General features: G+C 40.0%; 1 protein-coding gene across 2 annotated transcripts in view; it reads right to left on the minus strand.

Annotated features, from left to right (window-relative positions):
* The window catches only part of dnajc17 (DnaJ (Hsp40) homolog, subfamily C, member 17), a 43,952-nt gene extending 26,527 nt beyond the window's left edge, over window positions 1-17,425 (minus strand). For both annotated transcript variants that reach the window (XM_042500967.1, XM_042500966.1), the window contains exons 1-8: window positions 17,234-17,425; window positions 9,372-9,441; window positions 5,781-5,839; window positions 5,596-5,683; window positions 5,206-5,282; window positions 4,404-4,524; window positions 2,611-2,660; window positions 270-347 (exon numbers count right to left, since the gene is read on the minus strand). In XM_042500967.1, coding sequence (XP_042356901.1) covers window positions 270-347; window positions 2,611-2,660; window positions 4,404-4,524; window positions 5,206-5,282; window positions 5,596-5,683; window positions 5,781-5,839; window positions 9,372-9,441; window positions 17,234-17,314 — 624 coding nt within the window. In that variant the 5' untranslated portion in view covers window positions 17,315-17,425. The remainder of the gene's footprint in view (window positions 1-269; window positions 348-2,610; window positions 2,661-4,403; window positions 4,525-5,205; window positions 5,283-5,595; window positions 5,684-5,780; window positions 5,840-9,371; window positions 9,442-17,233) is intronic.
* Between the last annotated feature and the right edge of the window lie 3,648 nt (window positions 17,426-21,073).

Raw genomic sequence — 21,073 nt, forward strand, 5'->3', positions numbered from 1 at the left:
AGACTTAATGCCAACAAATTTGAGTTTCAGTACTCTTACTTTTGAATTTGGGAGAGAGCTCTCCATGTTTCATAATATTTTTGGACTGTAAAGACCATAGGACTAGCATGTATGAATGCTGAAAATTGGCATAGCCCCCCTTTAAAGACGCAGTTTGAAGGATTGAGTGGCAGCATTGAGGTTGCCAATTGTAGCCAACTGCATACCACTCTGCTGTATAAATCATTAGTCTTGTAACAGTGTGAAATCATGTTTTTAAGGACGTGTACCTTTTGTAGAAGTCCGAAAAGAATGTCCTGAGAGTAGCCTCCATTTGTGCCGTCATCTTTTTTACACTTCCACTTTAACTGGAATGAGAAAGGAGACAGAAAGGAGAGACCTATATTAGTCATGAGGACCTTTGAAATTTAAGGAGCACATGATGATGTCCAATCATTAGAGAACAATTGATTAAACTCAGCTGATGGGGTGACACAGTGTGCCAGGTAGGCTTGGCTATGATAACATGCAGATTACCATAACCATCAACATAGACTGGAGTTACGGAGAGACATTGTTAAACTCTTGGAACAAATTTCAAGCACCACCTGTGAGACCTGCAGTCAATTTCCATTCATACCAAGAGTGCTGGGCAGCTAAAGTGGGTGAAAATGAACATGCGAAGCCCTGGACCACAGAATACATGGTGACTCACCTGCTTAACTCAAACTCCACAGAATAAAGGAAAACACCAGACCCATTAAAGACTAAGTAATCCAAAGCAAGTCGCCTAATACTCTGACATAGGCAAAAAGATGTGCTATGCTTATGTTTGAACTGTGTCTAAAGCATTTTCTTGTGTAACAGTATTTCTATGTCTTTACATAAGTCTTAATGCTTGCCATACTGCACAGTGTAAATGCTGTTTTAGATATTACCAAAAAACATTTTCTGCATAAGAGCTGAACAGCTCCAAAGAACATCTTCCACAAAAAAGATCATTTATCACATTTTTCACTTGCTTTGAGTCCTGTTGCTAAATACTGATTCTTGTTCCCGTACTCTGAAAAAAGATATTGTGCAACTTCTCATATCCATGTTCAAAGAACAGCAGAGTCCAGCCAATATCACACTAACTGCTTAAAGTAGAATTATAAATGGCAAGCACTAAGTGTTGACTCAGCTCCAGCATTCTGCTCCCTGTCAAAGAAACAGGATTTCTGGGAATTTCCATGTCTACACAGCCTCTTTTACCAACAATTACGGTCAAAAATGTACATTCTCCTTCCAAGAGCAGTCTCCTGCACCCGCTGATAACCTTCTTACCCATTAATCTTCAAATAAGATGTTAAAGTATTTGCATGATGTGATGTCTGCGGTTTTAGCCCACAACACTCTCGTGCTCCTAGTTTGAACAAATATAAGGAAAGGAAAAATATTAGTGGAACCAGACCAACTGGCTCTTTCTGTATTGATGCTTCGCTAAAACTAGATTTCAGAATATCTTCGAGGAATAAAGTCTAGAATGAAAGTAAAATCTCAAAGAACTATCGAAATTTTTACTATCACTGAACTTTGTTTAAAAAGTAAAGTGTGTAAGATTTAAGGGGATTTAGTGGTGTCTCATGGTGAGGACTGCAGATTGCAACCAGCTGAAACTTCTCCCAGTTAGAATTCCCTCACTGTTCAGGAGGTTGTTACTGATTATACACTAAAGAAAGCATACTTATAATTGTATGTTCAATTTCTGCCAATATATTTCCCTAAATCCAACACATAGGACCGTGAAGGAATAACTGATGTCAGATTTATTGCAACAGTCCACATCACAGTCAATAATTGTGCTGGCCATCAGCTGTCTAATAGTCCCAGAGATTTGTTTATTGTGGAAAAATCAGGTTAAATCTTGAATAAAGGGGCTTTTTTAATCGGTTTAAAACAAATGATTACCTCTACTGGAAAGGTAAAACCAAAGAGTAAATACTGTTCTCAATCTGAGTCTAGAGACAACACAAGAAATACATTAATTAAAAAAAAAAGGATGCAATTACAACAGAGATTTTTATTTTTAATCGTCAACATGACGAGAGCCAACAGCCTCTGAGATAGCTTTATGCAGTCATGTTCCCATGTCCTTGAACGTGACCCGTGATACTGTCAATCTTTCGGCTGTTTGTTTTTCTAGCTGAATACACAAATGTCGGGGAGTACACTGCTGCACTAGATGGCTATCAAATTTTAAAACCAGATTTAATGTCTAAACACATTAGCTAACATCCCCAGTGTCCGTTAATATGCACAGGCTAGGCAGTTTCCAGGAGGAAATATAATAAGCCCTCTCTTGGCTTAGTGACAGGTCTCCTGACGACGTCGGGCCTACTCTGGAGGAATGGGCGTAAGAACAGCCTGTGCACTCAGTGGTGAGACAGCGTATGTGGTCTCCAAATAATGAATTACAAATGTTTAAAGTTCTATCAAAGTCCCCACTGAGGTTCTGCCTGCACTTTCGCTCAGATGGAGCAGCTCCTCTTTTCCATCTTCCTGCTTAATTCTACAAGAACTGCAACCCTTGTCCCGACCTCTGTTCTCAGGCTCACCCCTTGATTAAAAGCCAATAGTTGCAAGCCTTACCTTTAATTTGGGGGTCACGCTACTCTGTGAACATCTCTCCACTCCTGGGTCTGAGAAAAAAAAAAACACAATAGGAGAAGATGAAACAATGAAGCAAAAAGACAAGGACACAATTGTTTTGTTGAGGAAGGAAATGTGGCGTTTAGGACAGCAGCTGAGGTGCCTCATGCAGATGGACAGTAATTTTAAATTGGCTGTCACATGGTAAATGTATGCTTGCAACAGTCTGATGATCCACTGAGTGCATCTCAAGATGGAACAGACAGAGCGCTGATCCAATGGAGGGCTGACTCCGTGCGAATGGAAGAGACTCAAAAGACGTGCTGACTATGCATGAGTAATTGTCCAGCCACAAAAAGGGGTCTAGTCCAGGGCCAAGAATCAGTACTTCCCTTAAATACCCACACTTCTATAGCCTTATTTTACAAGACTCTTACTTTTTATGTCTGCAGCATGGAGACACTAAAGCTTTAAAATATGATCAAGAGATTAAAAGTTTGATGGACAAATATGTGTGTACGTGGTGCTTGGCATTCCTATGTTATCTTGCCAAGTTGTCTTACTGCCAAGAAACTAAAATAGAAGCTCTTCAAAGTGCAAAACATTTATTCAAACATACATTCAGTTATTGTTATTGTTTCTTATGTGAATAATATTTGGTGAACCACAGCGAGCCTGGTGACTGTTGTGGTTGGACTGACAGTATGATGGTTGGGAAAGACAGGGGGTTCACTCAGCTGAGGCTTTCAGGACAGTAAAAGCGCTTCACTCGATCAAACTGGATTTATCCAGGGAGAACTGGTATGTTTAAAGGGCAATGCCGCCTGAATTAAGAATTACAATAAATTATTTCCATAGCCGAGAAAAGTTCAATCAATATTTGTGATCATGAGCTACTCTCTCTCAAAGCCAGAAAGCAGAGAAGTAAGTTTCAGACTTGTGATGGCATCAAGTATAAAGTCTGAAGCTGCTCCGGTTTTCTTTTTTATGCCCAAGTAAGCTTTTTTGCTTGTTTGTAATCATGTGACTATTAGATGCACAAATGTCGGATGAAGGGCAGGAGGTGATAAATCACCACCCTGCTATAATTGGAAATGAACCTGCAGATTGTGGGTATCGTCAGAGGATTGAAACTCATGTTGGATGCAATCAACAAACCAAGTGATTTTTCCCACGACTTGACAAATTTGCCCAGCGTGGTAATGCTTGTTGTTGAGTGAGTGCATTGGGGTATAACTGTTGTATATTTCAACTCTATGTATGGATGCACTGCCGTCAGGTTAACATTACTAGCTAATGCTGGCTAACTTTAGCTACTATTTTCTACCTTCTACCGTAATTGTATCAAACTTAAGTCACAAAATGCTAACACTTGATATTACTTTACTACACCCCTCCAGACTGAAAACAGAGGTTCAGACCTGCCGCTCTTTCTCATTGAGGTGTTTCTTATTACTTCTCCCTTCGCCCTTGTTCTTGCCTAATTTGGTCGATAAACAGTGCAAATGATAAGTATTTGTGCACTGCTGGTAGTCTTTGCCCTCCATCTGGACATCTATAACATCTTTCCCCATTTATGGTCTATGGAATGGTCTTTTTGCTTGATTATATCATACATTTGAATTTTGGCACTAAAGTTTTTGAACTTGAGAGAAAGTTGTTCATGTTAATCATTTTTTTTGGAATGACTAAGACAATAGGAATAACAAGAATACATTTTGACAATAAGCCTAGTTCCCTTTACCCTGAACTTGAGCAGATTGGACTGGGTTAAATCTTGGAAGTGGACATACTTCTGTGAGTGTGGCCTCCTCTCTGCTGCTGCTGGGCTTCCCGTTCTCTCTGTATCTGCTCTCTGATGATCCTCTGTTCCTCCTCAAGCTGCCTGGACCCCTCTTCCCTCAAACGGGCTATCTGGTAGAAACAGACACATACAATACAGTAATGTGCACAACAGACATGCTGGTTTTGAGTGACAGCAAATTATGCATCTGTGCATCTTACTGAGCACTGATGTCATTAATAGCTTTCTCGGCACTCTTTCTGATATTCTGTGTTTTCAGGAGAGTGTGCAGACCACCTTATTTTTTTCAGTTAAAATTATAACCCCTTGAGATGAGACAGAAATGGAACAGTGCCACCTGCTGGTTACCTCCTCCCCCCAAGGCCACAGACATTTACATGCATTAAACACATTGAGCACATGCCGTGACTCACCTTGGAAGCACACACACCATTTTTATTTATCATTGGCTTCCTGAACAAAGTGCATCAAGTCATGCAATATCACCTAATAGGTTTACTGATAATTATGATATGGCAGTGAAAAAAAGGCTGCTCTCAGATAGAGCCTTTGTTCCTGACCCAAGTTTTTGGAAGATTTCAACCCAATTAGACGGGAATATTTGACAAAAAACAGAGTAGAAGCACCTGGGTGTGCCTCAGAGTTTCCTGGATGCACTGGGATACCTTTTTCCCAGTACACTGCTGAGGCCTGTAGCACAGTGAAATTTTTATTTTTATTTTTTTAACATCTTCTCTGGTCAATGTTTGGTGCAGTGTCATCTCTCATATGGTTTCTATAAATTATCGTACCTCTTCTTCAAGTGTTCTAGTGATTTGCACCTCCTCCTGGCTCTGAGCTTCGGCTTGTTGCTCTCTGGTCTCCAAGTCTGTAAAAGTAACAAAAACACACACACAATCGATATGTCCTTCATATACTCAAAGCGAATCTCTTTTCAACAAGAAAACAGACGTGTGCTATATAAATAGATTTTTTAACAGCTGCTCTTGTTTAATTCTATACTAGACAATTCATCACTTTAAAAACTAATTTTAGCTGATGTTGTATAAATTCTGGATTACTGTATACAACAAAAAATGATTTTGATATAACCCTTTACAATACCAATACAAACAAAACCTAAAAATAAAAATCAATAAACCAGGAGCCTTGAGATGCTGTATGATTTTAGATAAACTCACCAAGCTTAATTTTCTTTCTCCTGTCATCTAGCTTCCGGTTTCTTTCTTCTGCTTGCTTCTTGGCAGCGCAAATCTTGTCATAGGCAGCCTGAAAACAATATCAAACACCAGGATGATGACTCATGAGTGTGTGCAAGAGTGTGTATCTGCACGTATGACAGGCTGAGAGGCATCAGTGGATTTACCTTGGCAGCAGCATCAGTTAGCACCTCAAGAGCCTGGGACAGCTGGTGGAAGAGCTCAGCTGAAAGAGAGGGACGAGAGAGAGGAAACTGTGAAATTGCTGTTACTGGGTGCCCAAATTGACCTTTGGCACCTAATTGACATTTTCCTTTATCTGAACATTTTGTAAACTTCCATTTTAGAGTAGAAGTGTAATTAATTTGCTGAGTGTCACCAGCTTTACTATCACTTACCTGCCAAAAAACATTTTTTAAGCTAAAAATTAAACTGTCAGTATGCATTATTATTTTTCAAGTGTGACAATAATTGTGTAGATTTCAGATAATTTTACTTCTTTTACCAAATAAGACCTACTGGATAAATTTGCACCAATGTTTTCAGAGCTGCAAGGAGTTGCGGGGTGTGTGAGACCAGCTGGTTGGCATTGGCATACAAAAGCACATGTTGACAGTGTTCATGTAATTATTCCCACTGTCGGCAAAGAAAATGCTAACACTGAACATTATTACAGATTATGATGATGGTGATGATGGTATGTAGTAGGGTTGGGAAATAAAATGAATACAGCATAGTATCGCATCATCTACAGCAGGTGATTGAAACTGCCCAGAACATCACTGGTAGCCATCTACAGAGCATCATAACATCAGTGCAATGAGGTGCACAGAGCCTTAAAGATACTGAAAAACAGCAGCCACCCCAGCTACAGTCTGTTCTCCCAGCTGCCATCTGTAAAAAGACAAACGGTATCGGCTGCCATACCATCAGACTACAGAGCAGCTTCATTCCCCAGGCTGTGAGACTCCTCAACTCCTCCTTCAACTCCAAAAGGATCAAGGACAAATTTTAATTTCATTTTTTGGACTGTTTAAAAAATGACTGATAAATCTACGTTGTACCTTGTATCCCAACATTTTTGTAGCAATATTGTATCAATACAAAGATGGCAATTGTCTTTTTTTTAGCCCAAATAAATTATCAATATTGTAAACAAAAATTTAACCTTTAATAACCTACTAGAATAATATGGATAGCTTTTTTTCCAGTCTGATAGATACATTTTGCTGCAATAAAAATTGCTTAAATTCCGACCCATAGTATATAGCTCTTCGCTAGGCTTAGCTAATTTGAGGTGGCTAGCTGGGCTACAGTGCTTTGTGTTACTGTTTGGCAACAGGTGAGCTAGAGTTAGTTGTATGGGGGCAGTAACAGTAGTGTTTAACACTTCCTGAAACCCCAGATTTCTACTCTGAATTGCTCAATTATCCCAAATAGCATAGATCAGCATAAAATGAATACAGAAGAGATAGAAAAGAAGGTAATGTGACATAAAGGGAAACATGACATGTAGGAGGAGGCTTATGCCAAACGAGGCATTATGTGCTCAGCATGATATCTGAGACACCGGGCTGAAACCTACTGAGGCCTTTTATCTTTTATGCTTTAAAAAGGTGCCATAAGCCTCACGAAACCGGTTTCCTCCAGTGACACAGATGTGCATTCCCACACAAACTCTTGGCCTCTCCATCTATCTTCCATTAGAGCACCTCGAGGGGCCATGGCCACAATCACCACTACCACGCAAGACTCCACCTCCCCAGTTGTCATCACACACACACACACACACACACACACACACACACACACACACACACACACACAGAGGGAGTACAGAGGGAGACCACAATCCCATTCTCCGTCATACAACCGCCACACTACTGCACTATACTAGCCAGGCTTAATCATTCACTGATGGGAGGCCTAACAGACCGATACTGTTACTCCCTGTGGGGACTGGCAGTGCACACTAACAGGAGGCTCTGGAGATCATGCTGCCAGCAGAGGCGCTCAGGTTACCTACACGCATATAATGGGCTGGAATGAAATCCAACTGGGAGAGACCTGCCATGCCCACTAGGCAGCTCAGAGTGTCACAACATGGGGGGTTGAGGAAAGTGAGGGAATAGTTTGGGGGGTTGTCTTCAGTCAGTGAGGAATCATGACCCCCAAGTCACCTCTTACATGCATACAACTTTCCCCTGAGGAGCAGCAAATCCCAAGACTTGCTCCGCTCTCGTGCGATAGAGACAGAGTCTGTCCATGTGCGGGTTCAAGTGTTGAGGCCCTCCAAACCACTTCTTTTCCATTTCTGGGAAACCGACCCCCTGCTTTTGTATTATCCCTCTCAACCCCCTGAAAACCCGACCAATTTCCCAGTTTTTTTTTTCCTGACATAATCAGGAATTGTCTGAACCATCCAGCAACCACATAAACCTCACTTGAAAACATGCCTCATGACCAGTCTTTTGTCCAAGGTGCCTTTTTTTTCCCCCATTTCGACAAAAAGCTACACTGAGATTTCCTGGTCTAATTGTTGACATGCTGGTTGGCGACAGGCCGCAAAAGGACTCAAGCCAAAGAGGGATGGAGTGTGGAAATGCTGGTGGTGATGGTGGTGCTGCTGGTGTTTGGCTGGTCCTCTCTGGCTAAAAAGCTGGCGGGAGAGACAGGCGCTGGTTGGACTTCCTACAGAGTGATGTGGCTGGGCTGTCTGACAGGGTACAACTTGCTGAGAGCGCGACTCCAGAGATTTTTTTTTTTTTTAACTTTTTCGTTCTGGAGCTTGATGGCCACTCAGTCAAACGATTGCCTCTAAGTCTTCAGAAAACAATGCAGAAATTGCATAAAGAAAGCTGAATTGGGTTTAAAAGTCTTTATTCAGAACATGAGTATTTGTATAAAAATACCAACTGGTTTCGACACTTGGTCCTCATCAGGGTGCATGGAAGGAACGAGAACCAAGCAAATAATTTATAAACTTAGTTTAGTTTATCTGAAATGCAGAGAAGTATGTGTTAAGTGAATGCAGGTGGGTAACAGCAGTGGATCACACTGGGTGCCCACCATTAGCACACCAGCTTACGCCTGCAGCGCACCAAGTATATGGAGTCTGCACACCATTTGACAGATATCGTAGCCAACAGATACGCGGGATCCAAAGCTAAAATTGAGCATCAAGAACAGCGTATACATTACTACGACCATATGTCCAATACAAATACAAAAAAGCCAAGAGAAATTGATAAAATAGCAAACTGCTGAATCCCATTCGGGCTTAAATAAAATCATATTGTAAACATTACTGTCCAATCATGCATTTATTTGTCAACCAGGAATGCTAACGTGGCTTTTGTCCTGTAGACCGACGTTGCTTGTTTTGTCAGCTAACAGTTATGTGGTTGCTGCCACTGTCTGACAGATTTCAATCCATCTAAACAGCTTTCCCAGCCCTCACTGTTACGTGTTGAGTGGCGCACCATCGCACATGAATGGACCATACCCAATGAGAGGTGACGCTAAACATCGCACGCCTCCACAAGTGATAATAGAATGATTTCGCACAGAAATGGGAAGTAACTTATTTCCTTCTCGACTTTCATATGACAAACAGCCCTCAAGCACACCGCTATCTTGTTTTCACAAATAATTAATCTTGTTCCAGTTCTACTAGGCATCTATGGGAGATGTGTGGCTCAGAATGGGGAGAACGTGAGAAGAAACAAACAGATAAACACGTTAGCTGGCTCACTCACCTGCTTTCGGGTTGTCTGGGTTCTTGTCTGGATGGCATGTCAAAGCTTTCTGCCGATAAGCTTTCTTGATCTAGGAGAAAAACAGAAGAACCCCTAGAGTTATGTAGAGTGGAAAATGTTGATTAGGACACAAAGAGAACGAATCATCCACTTAAGCACAGATTTTGGCCAAGTCAATTCTTACTCTCAGTACCAATTATCTTTATCCTGCCGTCCTTGGCCCAGAAAACCAAAGTCTGAATAAAAAAACGATGGTCCCATTGAAATAATGGCACAAATGGTAACAGGCTGACATGAAAGCACTGGGGGTGAAATGTGGTCTGCATTTAAATAAAAATCGGGGATTGTATTGTTTGGATCAAATCAACACCTGAGCTGATCCTCTGCTTCGTGTCCTTTTGACATGTTGTTAATGGAATCTAACCACCTCGGCACATACTCCGCAGCGAATTACCCGCACAAGAATTCCAAACTATTCTCAGGCCCGCTGCCAGTGTGCAAGATAAATGTGGCCTGAGTTGCAGCCTAGTATTAGTCCATCTTTATTTAAACATAAAAAAAACTGTTACAATAACATACACAAACAGAGTGCCATTGTCTATAACAAATCTGAGAAGGCCGCCATTAATATCTTAGGCAGGTAGCCAAAACTTTTGGGGGGTTCAGAGAACCAAAGTGGAAAAACAAAACAATACTTTGGAGTATTGTAATGTCATATGAGGTTTTAGTTATAGCTGATTTTTTAACTCTGGGTCATTGCTTGGAATGTTAACCATTCATTGGTCCTTCTAGGGACCAGTTAATGACAAGGTGGTTTTCATTAGATCACTGCTCCTCTGGAGAAACAAGGGAAGCAGGAAAACTTTCCGCGGAGACCAGAGGGGGCTGTAGAGTGCTCCGCTGAAGTCTCAAAACGGACGCTCATATATATGCATTGCATGCTAAGGATTTGGCACATAAATCCCCACTATATCTATGCTCTGACACAAGCACACACACTGACATACACTTTCTCACCACTCTAATCAGCCATGCCAACGCTCTGCGTGTTTTCACATACACCCCTTTGCGCAAATCAGTGTGCTGCCAGTATGCTACGGGCCACAGAATTTGGGAGCTCCTTTCTTCATGTCTGGGAAGCGTTTGCATTGGACGCCTTGTCCTCTGGCATGCGCAATGTTTCCCTGTGTGTTGTTTTGCACAATTTTATCTCTAGAATGCACGCCAAAACATACAGCGCTGACTTTACTGGGGGGGGAAACTAAACTCTGAGGGAACTGAGCAGAATGGTGTAATCCATCAGTGTCCAAGCCTTTTTTAACGGCAACCTCAATGAGTCTCCATGACAGTCAACTTAGGCACATTAGGCTGGATGCCTGGAGTCCAGAAGCTAAGACTCCAGTGAACTCTCTGCAGCTTATCGTGGCTCAAGGGCTCCTAAATGTCACAAGTCCTGTGTTCTCTCTCTTGGTCATCAACATCTATTTTTTTTCCAATAGTAAATGAGATCTTGGTTCACTGAGAGAGCTCTGAGAGACTAGACATCATTAAGAAGTATTTAGTCTTGCTGCTTGGCACACAGAGGCTTCTTACAGATTGAGACTGACACACAGAGCCGTGGACTTGAGCCAAACACATATGCTTAGTGAGGCCTAAGCCTACTTCCCCTTTTTAGCCTCTCTCCGTCTGTTTCTCCCGTTTCTTTTTCTCTGTGCTCGCTATTATAGCTTTGTCCAATTTTCTCCGACTTTTGGTAAGGTACACTAAAGGAAATGAAAATTCCACGTCAACTTCAAATGTATTTTCACTCGTCAATACACAGGTACAAAAGGAAGGCAATGCTGTTCCCTTCATGGTTCAAGATGAAGCGAAAAGGTAAGAAGGCAATGATTAGGCTTACAATTAACTGACCGTCTTACTAAGCTTATTTTCATTTTCTATTTATCTGTTGATTATTTCTCGATTAATTGAGTAGTTGTTCAGTCTAAAAATGATGACGTCCTCACATGTCTCGTTTTGTCCACAACCCAAAGATATTCAGTTTACTATCATAGATCAGTAAGGAAACCAGAAAATAATCACATTTAATAAGATGGAACCACAGAATAAATTTTTTCTCAAACCAATTAATTGATTAACAAATTAGTTGGACTTTAATTTAAAAGTTTTTATTTTAGCTCGTCACTATAAAAGACATCGTTCTGAGAAATGTAAAGGTAGTGATAGAAGCTGGGGAACTCCCTGTCTTACACAGCCCTATCAGTGTTTAGTTTTTGAGTTTTTCAGGTGACAGTTTTTGATAGGAGTGTTAAACACAAGTTTCATTTCCATAAAATATCATGTCAGTTCCTCGGACAACAATACCACTTTTCTGCTATGACAAAGTCTGACACAAAAAAGATTTTGATTTAAGCCAGGGGCCTGAGATCAAAATGAGATGATATCAGTAGATATCTTCATTGTCTGCTGGTCACTTTCACTTATCTGCCTTGTGCTAGGCTGCTAGCACTGTTCTGTTGTTGAGGATGGAGGTGTGTTTGGATGGAAATGGTGATATGCGGTATATCAATGGTTTCATTTTGCATCTATGATACTCGATCGTTGATCACTGAATCAATACACTGATCCAAATTGAGGTATCCCCTAGTATTACATTCATTATTTTTGTTTGTTTTGCCTTCTGCTTCAAGCAGCTACTGATTTGTGCTAATTTCCACATGATGCTAAATTTATCTCACGTGAGTTGTTTAGTTCATCAGAGCGAACAAGTCTGTATTATTTTTGATCAGTGGTGTCAGTGTGGTAATGCAGTTTAAGACATTACCTCACTGACACAGCATTCACACAACAATAATGTCATTTGGAAAAAACCTGCACCTGTTCACTGTAATGCATTATACAGACACGCAGGTTTTGAAAGTGTTATACCAATGGATGCCTAGAATAGCAGGAAAAAAACTTACGTTTTCAAAAACCTGAGTAAAACAGTTTGCAGCTGTAAAGTTAAGTATGTGTGATTTGAAATAAAGGGGGCTAAAACCCGCAAATTCACTGCTATAGTCCTTTAAAAGCTCATGCAGTGTCCTCAGTTCACACTCACTCCACTTCTTCTCGTACTATACTACTTCTCATGTTCATCGGCACCTGCAGCCAGCTGACAAGATAAACACATCTCCACATTTGCTGTAAACACAGCAGATGTTTCTCATTGTCAGGGCAAAAGTCTGGCCAGCTGAGCTGTTTGACAAGCACAACCTGTCATCATTGATACTGTTCTGGCGGAGAGCAGCCATGTGGCACGTCATCACCTTTGTCTCACTGAGTTCAGTTAAAGATGTAAATAACATACATACTTCTCTGCATTTCAACTAATTATCCAACCTGCTTTTCTCTCCGTCTCCTCCTCTTTCTTTTTCTTTTCAGTCCCTCTAGCATCCATCTAGCATCCTTCAAAATATCGTCTCTCTATCTACTGCTCCTCCAGTGCTGTTTTGTTAAATAATACATGATTATTCCCATCGATGCCGTAACACGCAAGCCTTAATTGATGCTGGAAGACCCTGAAGCTCTTTGGTCCTACAAAATAGACGCCTAAGCAGGCCAGCTTTTGAAGAGGTTAGCACATGTGTGGATAAGAGCTCTCAGATCGAGAGTGGCATCTTCGTAATCCGGACTAACCCGAGACTAATCCTGTCAATTACTGTCGCAATTATCTTTGTGCAGACCACCATGACCTTTCAGGATTGGCTCCTATATCAATATGAGACCACTTGAAGAGAAAACCAGAAGGACTCCTGGTCTGAAACCAACTGCTGTCCGTTGTGCTTACTGATGAGCTAAATGTTAGTATTTAATGCTGCTGCGTCTTCCATCTCCTGCAATTCAAATGACTCTATATGGTCACATGCCTGTTTTTCTTGTCTCATATGCTGGACAAGCTGAATTGCAGAAATTTTATTTTTTTTCACACACTTGAATTTGTGGAGGAGGAACCAAGAAATCAAGGAAAGACTCTGATCATGCAGCAGCAGGCCAACAGTAGCCTAATGGTTAGGGTCTGGCTAAAAACAGCCTCTCTGTGCCTCCATGATCCCTGTCTGCCACAGTCTTAACTGCATGTCCACATCTTGTCCTCATTAGACCAGTCTTTGGTGCCAATTATAGTTGACAAACTGGTCCTAGTGCAGCTTCGGCACAGCCCTTGTAGGGCCCCAAGCCTGTGTGGCTGATTAGCTGCCTGATCTGCCATGGGCCCATCCTCCGTAATTACAACGCTCTGCTATTTACAGGACATTATCAGCTGGAGGAAAATAATAAGAGGCGCAACGGGGGAGAGGAAGAAGAGGGGTAAGGACATGGGCAAAGAGGACATGACCACACAGAGAAAAAGAGACTGAAAAGAAAGGAGAAAAAGTGGATGTAATGAAGAGAAACAGTGAGATATTGTGATGAACTTTCCATGTGCCCGTGTGTTTGTGAACCCCGCCAAACATCCAAACAAACTCAGCATTAATTCAGTACTGAACAATATTAACTTTTCACGGAATGGTATCAAGATGTGATCAGTTTACAAAATTTTGTTGACCAAATTAATGATTCCAAGCTCAGTGTACTTTTGTTTTTTAAATGTGTTTTGTTTGCATAACATGTCAAGAGATTTGCTAATCAATCGACCAGTCAATAATAATTGTATAACTGTTGAACTCAGATCAGTGCATTGAATATAAATCATCTGCCTGAGGCATGCTATCTGATGAAAGTTCTGCACATCACTGATGATGTGCCCCCGTGCATCGTAGAATTAAATAATAATCTTAACAGTACACTATTCACGAAATGTCAGCTACTGTTTGTTAGGGATGCACCGATTTATTGGCCGCACATTGATATCAGTCAATATCTGCCTTGTAGAGTGTCATCAGCCTGTCGCCATAGAAGATGACATTCACAATGGCAATGGCCAATGTTTTCCACTGTGTCACATCAATTTTGTGATGGCTAAAAAGCAGGGCTTGAGACTAATGGTATTCTGTCGCCGTTGGGACCAAAGGACACTATTAGGGTTTTTTTTGTTTCGTTAGTAAGGTCTCTGTCAATGCACCTGGGGATGTACCCTAATGTTTCCCTGATAATGCTACATGGTGAACATCAAATCCGTGTTGAAACTTAGTTCACGTTAGCTTTTAGAAGCTGGTGACCACAAGTAACCTTTTTTAGATAAAGATTTCTTTGTTTTCCTGGCACTAAGGGGGGAATAAATAACAATAAAAACAAAATAAACAACAACACCAACAACACAAAACACTGGCTATCGGCCAGATTGTTATTTTAAACATTGGTATCACCCAGAATTTCAAAATTGGTGCATTGCTACTGTTTGTTACAGTATCACCAGCGAAAGTGAAAGCTATGTGTTTTGCCTTGCCATATACGCGGTTTTTCAGCACAGGACAATTCTGCATAGTATACCTTTAACTCTTTGAAATCTGAGCTAATTGGCTTGATTTCTTTAAAAAACGTGAAGAAGGCAATCAGCAAAGACGGAATTACCCAAAATGTAGCACAAAATTAGTTGCCAAGTTGTTCATTGCCTTATTTTTCTAAAGAAATTGAACTAATTTACCTGGGGGTTTGAAGGTTTAAATACTTGTGAAAGGCATCTGAATGCAGTACAAGAAAAGTGATGTCGCTCCAGGTTTCAAAGGGTTAATCTTACTGCCCAGACCAATTAGATGCTCAAAGAAGAAACTGAGAGCAATGGCTCTACAACACACTACTACAATGTAATGCAATCACCTGTCCTGTCCGGATGCTTTGTATGGAAGTAAATTATCCAGGCATGTAGTAACTGCATATACTGCAACACACCAGGTACACTACAATTTGAGTAACTGAATAAACCACAAGATATTTTGTGTGGTCTTTGCTGTTGACATTGTCTCACCAAGCAATCTGTGGTAGGTAAAACACACACACCAAGGCAATTATTATCCAAGCCCTGCTGATATGCATGAACTCTTTAAATGATGGTTTGCCTTCAGCAACAGCCTCCCTCAGCACTACAAGGATAAAGCAAACCCCAGTCATCCATCGTCATTAAATCATAGACTCTCACATGCCAGTTTCCACGGCATTTACCAGCCAGCCCAGCCCAGCCCAGCCCAGAAGAGGGTCAATAGCAGTGATAACAGAAAGAGATGCTAAATAGAACCAGGAGGAGATGCAGAAGGCAAATTCCCAAGGCAAGGCAATGTTTTACAAGCTGTGGCTAAGCCCACACAAACAGGCTCTGGGATGAGCTTCTTCGCCTCCCTCTGTGATAAATAACATGCATGATGATGGTGGTGGAGCAGTGGGTAAGTAGTCCTTCTGATGACATCGGTCTTCACACACTTGATTGATTATTGAGCCCCCCCAGACTCAATTCCTTACACACACACACACACACACCACCCTCACTATCACTCTTGAACATCAGCAGACCTCACAAAACCAGCCTTCTGCATTTTGGATTCTCAATTCTTCCCAAGCCACAACCGCTTACTTCCTCTAGGATAATCCTCTCGGGAGGCCAGGACTTTGAAATCCAATTAAGAAATTAACTTCCCTCGTTTTGGCTATAATTTTAAGTTCCCTTGGGCTTGTGGATTCTAGATGCTGGAAACTGTGAGTAAAGAGATGGTCGTAGGGAAAAGGCAGGGTTCAGGACATCACGGTGAACCGCTCTGGGCTGGGAAATGACATGTAGAGGAGTTGATTCAAAATCCATGCAGGCACAAAGCGTAATTCAGGAAAAATTCTGTTTGTAGTATGCTGAGGTAAGCAAACAGATGCACTCTTTTGTAAACACGCTGTCCATAGTCATACAGCATTGTGCAGGCCTTATTAGGTGTAATCACATTACCACTCCAAGCTTAGCCCAAACGTGATCTGATGCTTTGGTTTAGTTTTAGATGAAGAATTTGTAGACTTAGTAGACTCAAAACCATAAAGTTATTTAATAATGATTCTTTTTTGAATGTATAAAAGGTGACACAATTAGTATATTAATCTGTATATAGAAAATTGGCAACCATGGTGATAAACAATTAATTGTTTAAAGTGATATTTTAAATAAAATGCTATGCATGAAGTATTACTAAATCATCCACTGTGATTGTTTCCCTCTTTTCACTGTTTTATTGTAAGTTGAATATCTTTGGGGTTTGGATTTTTTGTCATATGAATCATACAGGTTAATGACATCTCACTGAGCTGTGCAAAACTGTGACTAAGATTGTTCACCTAATTAAGTATTGCATGAACCAAACGATTAATCAGTTATTTGGGAAAATACCTGGCAGAATAACTGATAATTAAAATTTGTTTCAGCCCTAAAATTTACATCCACTCTCATTCAAAGGCATGAGATACCACAGACTAAACTAATGCAACGTTGCCACCCAGTGGCCTTGTCAGTAAATCACACCATTGCGAATCAGTCATTAGCCCGGTGTTTCTTGCTACCTGAGGCTCTCACTGGACCTACAATATCAGTCCTTTGGTTTACTTACATGGTGCTTCTCTTGATAGACAACAAAGACTTCTTGTGTTATGATATTATGCACGCATACACATTGCAAAAACACAAGTTTAAACAAGATGAATGATACCAAGCTAACATAGTCTCTTGTTTGAAAGCATAATTGCCACACAAAATCAGCCTCTCCTTGTGCAAACACAACTGCTTTTTTCACATTAAACATTATTTAACACTCGGATAAACTGTCTGTCAAAACAACATACTGTCAGCCAGTAGTGCGCTTGAAAAGTAACGGCTATTTGTCTAGCTAACTAGCTTAACGGCTAGCTTATTTACACACCTCTTTTGGCGTAGCGGTGCTTTCAATACCGAGTAAACCATACAGATCCATCTGTAGGATGTCCTTGGCCTTTCCGGACATTTCTGCCAACAGGGAGCTACACTAACAACACAGAAAAGTGACAAATGTAAATGCACTGTCAGCGTTTGGCTATTTAAGCGGTTTGTTGTCGTCCTGTTCCAGGCGGCATGCGTTTGACGTAATCGACCTTTCAACTAGGATGTGCACTGCAACCTGGGAAATGAAGTTTTTGTTGCCGCTCGGCTCAACTGTCGCAGTTGTTATCATAAAGAATGAGCGTTTTTACCATAGTATTTACATCGAAAATAGGTTTAATATATCTTAACCCTTTTTTAAGTCGATTTGTAGTGTCTGTGAGATGCTAACAAGGGAGATCAGAGAAATCAGGCATGTCATGTTTCACTGCAGGCAATTTCATCTCAGGTGTGAAATTGTTTTACACATAATTCATCAGTCACTGAATCAAAAAGCATTTTCAGCTATTTACGTTTGAGCTATATTGGTGGCAAGAGATGAATGGATCCATTTGTAGATCTGCATTTTGTTTTTAATCAAGTATTTGTCTGTTCATTTACTTTATAAAACCTGAGCAAATTGATTTCATAGCAATAAAAGAGAGTTAAAAAAAAACACAAATTTGAAGAAGTATTTTAAAATTAGAATAATTTTGTAACATTTTTAAATGATTTATGAATTATGAAAATTATTTGAATATAGTTTTCCCTAGCTTTTCCCCCCATAGCCTTTTTAGAATAATTTCCTAAATATTCCTACTTCTTGCAACTTGTGAAACTTGTGTTACCAAGTTGCTCATTCCCCTATTCCCATGTACTTGAAAGAAATTGCATCAATTTGCTCGAGGTTTGCATACTTGTGAAAGGTATGTAAAAGCACAAGGAAAGTGATGTTGCTCCAGGTTTTAAAGGGTTAACTGTGATATGTCAAACTTTTTACAGCATCATCACGCTTTGGATTTTTAGGCTGTATCAGATATTTACAATTGGGAGTTAAAAAGAACAGCAGGCCAAAATGATGAATCGGCCTTGATTTATTTTTAATTTTTTCACATGAACCCATGCTCTGTCAAATCTTTATATAAAAAAGTTGTGACATTTAATATTTGAATAGGCTGATGAACTGATCTGCTCAGTTGCAATGCACACTGCCAACTCAAGTGCATCCCTGTCTGTGGGTGTATTAGTTTGTTGTATTCAACAGAGCTCTCTCTGGTGGACAACTTATGTTACAGAAACATTGTATCCATAAAAATATCTGAAGTTCTTTCCTGTCAATGGATCAGACACGTTGTTCAATAAATATTAATACAGCTTACACCTTTGTTATTTTTGGCAGCCAGGCTCCACCTTTGTTTACATTTCAGGCATGGTGAAATCTGCTTAAGCCTCCAGATGTACTTACTAATTAAAGCTGACAACATCTTGTATAAACTGCAAAAGTAAACTGAAAACTCAGAGCTACTGTTAAAGATCATTTCATTTGTGTTGTTGTTGAATTATAATGGCTACTCTGGGTTATATACAGGTTGAGGTCAGTGTGGTGTACAATTCAACATAAAAAAAAACATAAAGTTTCAACACATCTGTTACATATGAAACATACAAATGTTACATATCAGTCATTTGCAGGAACATACAATACCAACATTTATTCTTGTGACTGTGCCAGTCCAAATTTGGATCCATAGACTCTTGAGGGGTCTTTAATGGGCACTTGGGGATAGCCAGTAAGATGAGCAGTGCTAGTTGAATTATAATTTTAAAAAAAATCATTCTTTGACTTGAAGACAGGAACATTCACAAAATATTAAAGAATCTGCTTTTCTGCCAAGAGCATCTTTCACCACTGTTACTATGCTACTACACTGCACTGGTGAACAAACAGCTGCCCAGTCTCACCCAAAATGCAAATCAGCATCTGGTATCTCACAAAAGGGTCCTTGGGACAAAATTTATACCATTTGTATTGAATTCATTTTTGTTTATTAACACTAATAAAATTTCCAAAAGAGAGATGATCTGCTGTTTTTGTTTACAGGATATGGATATGTCTGCAGTTACGTGATAAGCCTCTGTTGCAGCATTTCCCGTAGACAGTGGGATCCATGTCAAGAACATGTCCTGACACGTCACAGAGCATTTCTCTTGTAAAATGTCATAGGCAAATTAAAGACGGAGGGGAAACACAGAGGACATTTACCCCTGAATATTACAAATTGTGAATTTACACCATAAAGTGAAGATGCTGGTGATATTCGATGCTCAAAAAAATAAATAAATAAATACATGTAAAATACAGTAGGTAAATTAAAGGTTACTGTATGAAAAATCTAAATGCCACACGTGTAGATTTCAGGGGGGAACATCCCTTTGAATTAGAATTGTGCATTTAGAAATTGATGCAGAAAATATTCATATTGCTGCTTAAACATTAAAGGAAATTTAGTGTTTGACACTAAAAGATTTCTGTCAGAGGACCCCCACAACCTCCATTTCATACCTGTACCTTCGAATGTTGAACCAAAATATATACCCTTGCTACATATTACAAGGTAAACTCTTCACAAACTGGTTAGTATGTTCTGTCCCTTGTGGTCATTTGACCTCACAAATACAGTAGAACTAAACCCTATAATTCCTGCCACACCCTTGTGTAAGAGGTCCATATGGTAAAAGGTTTCACAGCAGGACTTGTAGGTTAATGGTTGAAAATCACCTGTGTATACATGTAAACATAACCAAAAGTGTAAATGATGTTGACTTTTAACTATTGAGAGATTGATTCCAACTAGGTTTCACGATCCCGTTCAACAAGTTTAGCAACAGAGCTGTGGACTGTAATGAGTGCATGATATTTGCTCAATAGCTTTTGTTGCTCTGTTTAAACAAAGCAGTCTTATGTGTAGCCATTGTTTTCAAAGTGACAGGCTGGGCATGCAGCCACCCTGCATAATCTTTGACTTTGTAACTCGATGCTTCTAATGTGGTCTCCCGATAGAAGCCCCATTTTCCTATAGATTAACAAAACCTCTTACATTTATGACACTTTGGCTCAGGGGACCTAAAGCAGCGCGACATTACAATTATAGTAAAGTTTCTGTTCTCTGAGGCAGTGAAACTCTAGCAAGCTAAATGGCCTCGAGTCACAGGGGGGATGATAAACAATTTCTCAACGAAAAAATCTGCAGCCAAACAAAACTCAGTGTTGTCATGCTGACAATAATAGTTGTGTTATGCAGATACTTAATAAAAAGTTTATGATGTCTTTATATTTTGCAGAACTATACAAACAGTGCTAAGAGAAATACAAAAAGCCAAATAATTAAAAGTCACAATAACCACATTATCCTTGATCCCTGAAATGCAAACACACGCAGGACAGTTTTTTAAGTTCATGAACTTTGTGTTGCTTTTGTTCCTTAGTCATTTTCCATTAAGGCATACTTGGATTCTTAAATCAAAGATAAATAAGGAATGGCTGAATTATTTTCTCCATGCTTTGTTGGTACTGTATATGCCACAGGTTGACTTATGCTGTCTTATCCTGTATTTCTTTTTTCTTTTTTTTAAAGTAGTGTATCAAAATTGTGGAAGATTTTGTGATCCAAACCCTTGAAGCCTGTAAACAAATCATAGTGGAAAGATTAGGCCTATGTCTGGGTTTCTCCAGATTATACCTGGATTCTGGATCCTGATTTAAATCATTCAAAGGATAATTTGGGATTTAGGTAATAGGCTAATAGGTTTACATAATAGGCTACAGATCTGAAAGTCTGATGTTATGACTAGAAATGCTGGAGCA

This window comes from Plectropomus leopardus, chromosome 14 (assembly GCF_008729295.1).
Source record: "Plectropomus leopardus isolate mb chromosome 14, YSFRI_Pleo_2.0, whole genome shotgun sequence".
NCBI classification, from domain to species: Eukaryota; Metazoa; Chordata; class Actinopteri; order Perciformes; family Serranidae; genus Plectropomus; species Plectropomus leopardus.